The 8,820-nt window shown below is 49.4% G+C and overlaps 4 protein-coding genes across 4 annotated transcripts; 1 reads left to right on the top strand and 3 right to left on the bottom strand.

Annotated features, from left to right (window-relative positions):
* BDV27DRAFT_132758 (phosphofructokinase 2) lies at positions 1-2,990 on the bottom strand. Its single transcript, XM_032067950.1, has 3 exons — positions 1,852-2,990; positions 1,318-1,776; positions 1-1,263 (listed from the first exon to the last, which is right to left on the bottom strand). The coding sequence occupies exons 1-3, from the start codon at positions 2,596-2,598 to the stop codon at positions 142-144; spliced, it is 2,328 nt and encodes a 775-aa protein (XP_031924740.1). The 5' UTR covers positions 2,599-2,990; the 3' UTR covers positions 1-141.
* Position 2,991: 1 nt separating this feature from the next.
* Positions 2,992-5,140, bottom strand: BDV27DRAFT_132756 (NRDE family protein). The gene is made up of 2 exons (XM_032067949.1): positions 4,597-5,140; positions 2,992-4,536 (listed from the first exon to the last, which is right to left on the bottom strand). The coding sequence occupies exons 1-2, from the start codon at positions 4,660-4,662 to the stop codon at positions 3,634-3,636; spliced, it is 969 nt and encodes a 322-aa protein (XP_031924739.1). The 5' UTR covers positions 4,663-5,140; the 3' UTR covers positions 2,992-3,633.
* A 111-nt stretch (positions 5,141-5,251) lies between these two features.
* BDV27DRAFT_132754 (glutathione S-transferase family protein) lies at positions 5,252-6,795 on the bottom strand. The gene is made up of 3 exons (XM_032067948.1): positions 6,095-6,795; positions 5,662-6,036; positions 5,252-5,603 (listed from the first exon to the last, which is right to left on the bottom strand). The coding sequence occupies exons 1-3, from the start codon at positions 6,190-6,192 to the stop codon at positions 5,441-5,443; spliced, it is 636 nt and encodes a 211-aa protein (XP_031924738.1). The 5' UTR covers positions 6,193-6,795; the 3' UTR covers positions 5,252-5,440.
* Positions 6,796-7,051: 256 nt separating this feature from the next.
* On the top strand, positions 7,052-8,565 carry BDV27DRAFT_132752 (uncharacterized protein; the record flags this gene model as incomplete). Its single annotated transcript, XM_032067947.1, has 2 exons — positions 7,052-7,712; positions 7,777-8,565. Coding segments are annotated over exons 1-2 (776 nt in total), but the record flags the coding sequence as incomplete, so codon positions are not given.
* Between the last annotated feature and the right edge of the window lie 255 nt (positions 8,566-8,820).

The raw sequence follows: 8,820 nt of genomic DNA, 5'->3' as shown, positions 1-8,820 counted from the left end.
TTTTTTTAAAAAAAAAGCATGTCAATTCATTCGAGCTAAGACGATACGGAAGTTGGAATTCATTATTGGTGTATTAACGGAATTACAATCGCAGATCTCTTCGTAAACATTAGATTATGGAAAAATGGCAGTGGATGCCTCTCAGTTCGGAATTGCACACAGAGACGAGCGTCCTGACAAGGAGTCCACAGCTTCTTGGATCTCCAACCAGTTCTGAGTCTTCGGCCGCTGTCGCTTCCAATCAGTATCGGTAGCTTCAACTCCGGTAAGACCTCCCATCGGCAGTAGAAGGATACGAGACTGTTTGATGCTGATCACCGTGGCTGAGTTCTCATCATTCATGATTTCATCCGGAGACTGGCCCGCAAATGTTTCCAAATGTTCCATGCACTTCACGGCCAAACGGAACGCGCGAATGCGGTCGATGGGTGAGACTTTGCCGCCTTGCTGGAAGTGTCCTGGCACTACGCCCTGCGCGTTAAAGCGATTTTTGGCCTCGTGTTTGATAATATTTGCAATTTCGGCGGTACTGTATATGGTGGATGTCTGATCATTGCGGATGATCAGCTTTCCCGAGCGATTGGCACCGTGATCCTTTGAGAACTGTTGGCGGAGGTACTCAATATCATTGGAGAGGCTCTGGAGAGTTATTCCTCGATCAGGCGTATACACAGTCATTGCTCCCGCGGCCAGCGCCGCAGCTGTCGCCTGGTACTCGGCCCCTTGCGCTTCAACGACGAATACGCTGTGCCCGGAGGAGGACGCAGATTGCCGAACAACATCGCAGAAATAAACAAGGGTGTTAAGACTGGTGTCGCTTCCGAGGGAGTATTCTGTGCCGGGGACATTATTTGACATGCTTGCTGGGAGAAGGACGAGCGGAATCCGGAAAGCAGGATATTGCTCACGCGCCTTGCGCAGCTGACTGACGGCTGTGAACGCTTCGAAGCCTCCAATAACGAAAAGTGCATCAAACTTATACCGCTCAAAGCATTGAGCTGTCGTTTCCATGTCGTCTAATGGTAGTCCCGCATTGGTCCCAATGTCAGACCCGCCGTCGTTGATCCAGTCACCAGATTCCAACCATTGCATTTCACGAACCGAGCCAGGGGTATCATCATGGTGCCGACAGAGACCAGGGAAACCGTTGTGGATGGCGATCGGGGTGTGTCCCCTGGTTAAACAATAGGCGACTACTGCGCGTGTGGCTGGATTCATGCCTGCAGCTGGGGCGCCAACATGAATGATAGCAACCCGCATGCGCTGTAACTTACATTAGGCTAAATTTATATTTGATCAAGGTTATTAGGAGCATACCTTATCTTTGGGCAAGGCCATCTTAGGATGATCACTCGTGTTCAGGTGTCGGTACGCGCTATGGTATTCCATGAATTCGGGATCCCGAAGTGTTGCTGCTTTCTCAAATTCTTTGGCATGCATACTGGCGTTAGCCTCCTTTGTTAGGGCAACAGTTTCAGCCAAAGATGATATTTTGATTCTATTTTCCTGGATAATCACCACCGGAGAGGGCGAGTCAGGAGTCATAGACAGCACCGCTTTGACGGCGTGGATGCCCTGTAACGTTGATAGCCAGCGGTCGTATGCGCATGGGGATCCGCCTCGTTGGATATGACCCAGAACAGTGACGCGGGTATCGAGTCCTAAACGCTTGCTCAGAACATCTTTCACCGCAGACGACGAAATGCGATCCAAGTTGCTGTCCTGGGCTCCTTCTGCCAGAATAACGATAGTGCGACGTTTGCCACGGTTGCGGTTCTAGCATCGGTGCATTATTAGTACGTCGGCCTGTCAAAGTGTGTGTAGCAGGAGAAAGAGTAATGATAACAGTACCTTGGTGATGATTGAGCACATATCATTCTCCCAGCCATCGCGCGGAGGCCTCTCCGGGATAAACAACCAATCCGCCCCAGTTGCGATCGCAGCCATCAACGCTAACCAGCCACAGTGTCGACCCATGACTTCGACGACGAACCCTCGGCGATGAGAGGAAGCTGTATCAAAAACTGCATCGACTGCCTCGCAGATCCGTGTTAACGCAGAATAGCATCCGATGGTGGCATCCGTGCCGGAAAAGTCATTGTCGATAGAGCCGAGAAGTCCAACAATATTCAGATTCCGATGTGGTGCGACTTGCGCCACGGTCAAAACACCAGTTGACACCAGCTCATTGAGCAACTCTGGCCATTCGGATCGAAAGAGGTCTGCCCCGGTCAAGCTTCCGTCTCCACCACAGACGACTAGGGCGTCGATACCGAAAAGCACCATATTTCTTGCAGCCTGAAGACGACCTTCTCGTTCACGAAAACGGTCACAGCGTACGGATCCAATGAGTGTCCCTCCACGCGATAGAAAGCCTCGAACGTCTTCCCAATATAGGGGATGCATCATTGCACCGCCCTGGATGAGTCCCTCGTAGCCTTCGTGGATTGCCCATGCTTCGCAGCCGTTCTGGATCGCTGTGCGGACGACTGCACGAATAGCTCCATTCATTCCCGGGGCATCTCCTCCGGATGTCAGGATGCCAATGCGGCGGAGTTTGCGTCTCGAAGAGTAACTATCTAATATAGTGTTGGTCATGGTGTGAATCTAGTCAAAGAGTTAAATGAAATGGTAGGTGTTAGTGATGTCGATACTAGTACGATGATGTTGTGGTAAAAAGGACAACAGATCCTTGGAGACAGCAAGGTTAACTCATTTTATCTGGGGTGGAAAGCAGGGTAAGACATGAATTCTCCGCATACTATACCACGTCCCGTGATGGGCTGATGGCAGTGGGACTCCCTTTGTTCTCACAGGTCGATATGGTCCGATGTGGTGGTACTCGGGCAATCGTAGACGTGTGACAAGAGAATGAATGAAAGATGCCTAAACTAATCATCGTCATGTTTTATTGATAGTGAATCACCCAAGTGTTCACATTCACCTAATTCTAATACTGAGTGGGGATCACAACGCAGTTTGCCACACATAAATCAAGAAAAAGGAAAACAACATGACAGGGGATCAGGAACGGCGTGGCTCCGTAGAAGATAATCATTAGTGTAGCTGCGGACGGGCACCTCCGAACCATTCCGGAACCGCATTTGCCTTACCCTTTGGGCCTACAAGACCGTGTTATTTGTCGGGACCGCTCGATCTGGGCATTGGCCCTTTGTCTTATTAAGGAATACTGTGTGCGACGAAAGTACAGAAGCTGGCGCTATAATACGGGCAAATAAGGGAACCGAAGAACGCTAAAATCTTGGACGGATTCTACACTGATAACGACAGTAATCACTCATGAGGCATGAACTATGGCCGGTTGATATCAATCAGTGCTCCACAATGAACCCACACGACATGCGACTCTAATCTAAGCTCGCCGCGTCATGGGGTATCGGGATGCCGATGAATTCCTGTGTCCCGAAATGAAGACAACGTGATCAACAGCATGATGCCATTGACGTGGGAATTGAGCCCAAAACTATTCAATGACCGACATACCAATAGACTGGATCAGATTCATCACTAAACTTTATGATTCGAGAGATATATCCCCAAAACGCCGCAATGCTCTCTAAATATACATGGGCGAACTAGAATCGCGTGAAACCGAAGCCCCCTGTATGGCGTCTACTTTTCAATCCGGAACTCAAACGACCGGTCACGGGCCTCTGTAGAGACCGGCCGAGCATCATCGTCGTACAATGTACGTTCAAAGAACCGGACTCGCCCATCGAACCCCACCAAGATGACCGTCTGCTTCTGTGTCGCATACAACCCTTCTAGATATGCACGATTGGGTGTCCCCTCAGGAGTCGACGGTAGCACTGGACTCTCCTCCCTCTTGTCCTGCTTAGCTGGCAGTTCTGCTTCATCCCGCGCCTGTTTATCACGGCCGATAGGTGGAATGAAAACGCTCTGCGGAAGGTGTGGGATGTATTCCTGAACTCCAGCATCGTTGCTCAATCGAGGTAGCGTATCCACACTAAGCACGCCCAATAGCCTCTCGATCAAATCGTCCTCGCTCTCCTGATTCTGAACATGCCCCGCAATCGCATCAACAAGCGCGTCTTCCCCCTTCTCAACTTTCGGCCAAGACCGATCATCGTAGTCCGTATTGCTCAGCCCGACCGTTTGGCCCGGTTTGTCCGCAACCCAGAGAATCGGTTCCGTCTCCGACGCTCGGCTGGCCAAAATCGCCAGCGGCTCCATAACATTTCCACACACAAGGTTAAATCCGCCAATATTTGCTAACTCCCCGTTGGTGGTCCATTGGTTCACGAACTCTTGGGTGGTTTGCGCGCTATCCGGCGACGATGTGAGCCAGCTGTTGACGACCTCGCCGCGACTGTATTTCCCGACGGCTTTTGCGCAAGTGTCTTCATGGTAGTTTGTTAGCACAGCGATGCGGCCTTGCTTTGTGATACCCAGCCAGGTGGGGTGGATGGGGCGCACAAGATCTTGGGCGCTGAGGACGTGGGAATGAGGAGATGACCACCAGTCTGCTCGGGAGGTTGGTCGGTGGAGGAATTCCTGTGATGCGGGGTCAATATTTGATATTGCATTGGTCTATGAAGCGTGCAGAATACGTACATCTCGGTTGTTGCAGATGATGAGGCGATATTGGGGATGGGCGGTGGAAAAAAAGGCGATACACATGGTGAAGGATATGTATTTGTAGGTTGATATTCAGTGTGGAGCGGCTGTATTATCCAGCATTATAGCTGATGTTGGCTTACATTTATCTATAAAGTGAATCAGACGTGACGGAAGACCTCGTACGACCGTACGGGAAAGCACGGGTGTCCTGACCGGTGAGGCGAGAGTCAGGCGACTGGACACATGGCGAAGCCAACCAGTATTCGGCTCCAGCAGAATGTCTTTGGCTGACCATAGTTGGCCGCACAGGGAAGCCAAGGGAAATCTGTCATAACTACTCGGGAGATTCAGTCAGCGAATCTGACGGTGATATCATCATCATGATTACCCTATGCTAACATAAGAGGCAACGGAAGTCACATGCCTTCTCCCCGCATTTACTATTTTTATAAGGTGGATCATTGCTCCGCAATCATTCATGCATGCAGTGTGATTCTAGACTCTTCGGAAGTAGAAGGTGCGTCTCACACGAGTATATTTGTAACGTACGATTATATTGCAGGGCGTTAAGAAATTATTCAGACTCGCTGAGCAATCCATTTTCGTTGACGGAAGTCATCAGTTGTCTAGAGCTAGAGCCGATGGAATGTACAAATCGCTGACCTTGATCTATAGCAACCTAGTATATATCTATAGCGTACACTACTCTATACAGAAAACGTGAATAGTGGTTACAATTATGAAGAGAAATAAAAGAGCGAAAGGTCCACTACACATCACTTCAGCCTCTGCCAACTGACAACTAATGGTGTGGTCAGTTGGCGATAGGCGAGCAGTTCTACCCCCGGATCTTCATATGAGCAGCAGCGAAGCCTTTCTGCACTGCCGGTCGCTGGTAAACCCGATCGAACCATATTGTCAGCTCCGGGAACCTCTCAAGGTCGAGGCCAGCTGAGCCTGCGGCAGCCACGTAGGGAAAGTGGAGGAGATCGGCAAGGGTGCTGCACATGGTTAGCTTTATATAGAATCAATATGAAGGGATTATATAAAATAGCGCACCATTTCTTGCCCACAAGGTAGTTACTGTGCGACTTCTGCAGATGCTGCTCAAGGTGAAGATACAGGCTGATAGCCTTTCTGGCGAAGGGGATGCCATCATCCTTTGCATCGAGGTCGAAGCGGTGCTCTTCCGGATGGGCTGCATTGGGCTCAGTTAAAGATGCGACTAATTTATTGACCTCCTCATCCTCCTTAGAGCCCTTCTTATAGGACACTTCGTGCGCTGTGTCATAGCGCGCAATCAGGTACGACACAACATCGTGGAACCCGGAAAGATCGACGGACTCGCCGTCGCTTTGGATGTTCCTGAGCACGGGGAGGCTTTTCGCATCAATATCTTCTGCTTTTTCGATCAGATGAAGGCGATAGGGGAGTCTGAAACAGAGGCAATTAGCCAGGATTTATAGGGATTGTTATGGTTCAGGGGACCCACTTGAGTTCCTCGAGGATGACGGCAACAATCGCTCCCTCTCTTTTGCCTTCGGAGGCGAAAAGAGAGATCATTCCTCGTTGCTCTTGGAAGACGTTCATTGTGACAGTCGTGATGTGATTGAGATTGAGTGCGAAGAATTCTTGGAAATAAGTCTAACGGAGAGAAAAAAAAATTAAGCAAAAAAATTCTGGCGAGGGGTATTGCTGAGTTTAGTTGTTTAGTAGCCTAAAAAGAAAAGAAACCCCTCATTTCTCGTGAGCTGCGCACGTGGGCGAAGCACACCGCTAACAGACCAAACTTAATTTCTTTTGACTCTTGTTTCTTCGACCACTTCTAACTGATAATTAGGATCTTCGCTGATAGCGACGATTTATGACGCCATGCACGGGACGAAGGATCATGCCCCTCCCAAACAAGCATTGGTCAATTGTCAATTCCGAGCCTATCGATAGCTTGTCGCTCTTTCACTTCCGGCCAATGTGTGTTGACATCATGATAATCTCAGACGGTTACTCAAAACCTCTTTGCGGTACCCTGAACGGGTTCATGATTTGGTGTACGATCACCAAATTATTCGACAGAAGTGCTGCAACGTGTTCAGCAGACTTCCTGGTCTGTTCTCCACAAAGTGTCAAGGAACACAGACCAGCAAACAGGGCGATCTGCAGCCAATGGATGGGCTAGCCTAGGTGATAATGTTTTTCCGCTGCAAAGATGATCGCCGTTGATCTGGCCATCAATCTAGAATATACAATCGCTCGCGCTAGAAAAGAATCTTCAACAAGGGTCATCTTGCCACCCTTATCAGCGACAGCACTAATGGACATAGTGGATGGTTGCAATGCAGCGTTTCACTACTAGTCCCCCACAGAATAGCGTACTTTTTTATCTATGCCCTTATTACATATTATTATCATGTCGCTCATTCGTCCTACCTATTTTTGAAGAATAATCATAGCTCCGCTAGGATCACCAGCACATTGTTGTGATAGAGTGGGGTTACAGTAATGGCCAGGTAGGAGAATATGTCGGAGAATTGAAGGTTTGCATACCAACACCGCAAAACAGCCTGCCATTCTCCTTGCTGAAGCAAGTATCAACTACTCAGCAATCAATCTTGTACGAGGCTTCAATGCCACGAATTAAATTGTGACTTAGGGCTAACGGGGACGAAAAGAGGCTTAAGCACAGAAACCCTGCTAACGCCGAGTCGGAGCCGAGCGCAAAGTTTCGCGGTCCAGACAGCGTCGCATGAGCTCATTTTCTACAAGGATCGCACGAAAAGAAAAAAGTCCCTAATGTCGGAGATCAATCCTGGTATTGACCTGTCTAATTCATATGGCAAAATCCTTTGCATCCTGGATACCCGCGGCGTCCATTCCGAAATGACTCGGGTTTATTTAAGGCTATTGAACCCTCTCCTTATGGTTCGGTACCCCCAACTATCCGCCGGTCCAACCAACGCAAAATGCCCGCAACTTCTGCACACCCGTGGAAACTCCAGTCCCAAGATCTTCCCTATGCATGGGATAATTTAATTGGCGTAGATGCCGATGTGGCGCCGATGTCTGCGTTTAATACGATCATTGAGCCACTGCCCGCCAACCCTCATCGACGAGTAAGTACCCTGTGGGGAAAGACGCCTCGTCACCTAGTTAGTCCATGATCTAATGATTATGCAGCCGAATTCTCAAGATATTCCCGATTCTCCCTGCTACTTGTCACAATGGTCTCCATCTTCTGCAGACCTTCTCCCGTGGGAAGCGTACCAGAATTGGGCATCTCCGAAGCATTCATTCGCGGCGCCCAACCAGTTTGAGGACGTGCCCGTGCTACCGCCACTCAAGCAAGATTCAATACAGAACCCGTCGAAAATTTCTTCTAGAACCCGCACATTGCCCCCGCAATCTCATTGCTCAGCCTCGAGCTCAACCGTGGCCTCGTTATCGCCGCCCCCATCCTCTCCATCTGGCTCACCCAGTTCTACTCCTCACGAAGGTCCAGCGCATCCCTCATCACGGCGCTCAGCACATAACCGAATTGAGAAACGCTACCGGGAGAACCTCAGTAAGAATTTTGCTGCACTTGAGTCGTCTCTGCAAGGTTATTACACGCGAGGGGTTGGAAGTGGCAGGCCCCGCTTCTACTGTCAAAGGAAGCACGCTTCTAAGAAGATGGCAGCTCTGACCGATGCCGTTAATTATATTGGGGAGTTGGAGGCGGAGACAGTCATGTTGAAAAAGAAGCTGGAGACATTGCGGCAAGCGCTGCTACCGAATGGAATATGGAAATACACCCTGAACGATGACTAAAACTTCGCTGTTGAGAGTTTCCGATTCCACAGGGGAATCATTTTCTATTGACGCACTCGTGCCTCGGCAAGTGTGGCTTTCTGTACATATCATGTAGTGTATTAAATGTTATCGATCCTGGATCATGATGAATACTGCCTAATTTCAAGCGGATGCAGTTCCCGATGCTCCGCTCTCCGGATGCCTCCTGCCAATACCAAGACCACATGATGCTTAACAGGTGAGATATAGATCAAAATGATCGGTTGGTTCCGTGAAGAAAGGAAGTTGCATGTCTAGACCCATCTATTTTTGCCCCCCGGGCGCTATAAGCTTATGCCGTGGGCTGCCAATCAGAGAGGTTCTCGGGGGATCCATGGAACGCCAATTTCTTCACGTTGGATATGACATTTGAGGGGTGGCAATGTGAACTCT

Source organism: Aspergillus caelatus (assembly GCF_009193585.1).
Source record: "Aspergillus caelatus strain CBS 763.97 unplaced genomic scaffold BDV27scaffold_166, whole genome shotgun sequence".
NCBI classification, from domain to species: domain Eukaryota; kingdom Fungi; phylum Ascomycota; class Eurotiomycetes; order Eurotiales; family Aspergillaceae; genus Aspergillus; species Aspergillus caelatus.
Note: the sequence above shows the minus strand (reverse complement) of the source record. Positions and strands in the feature narration are given on the sequence as shown.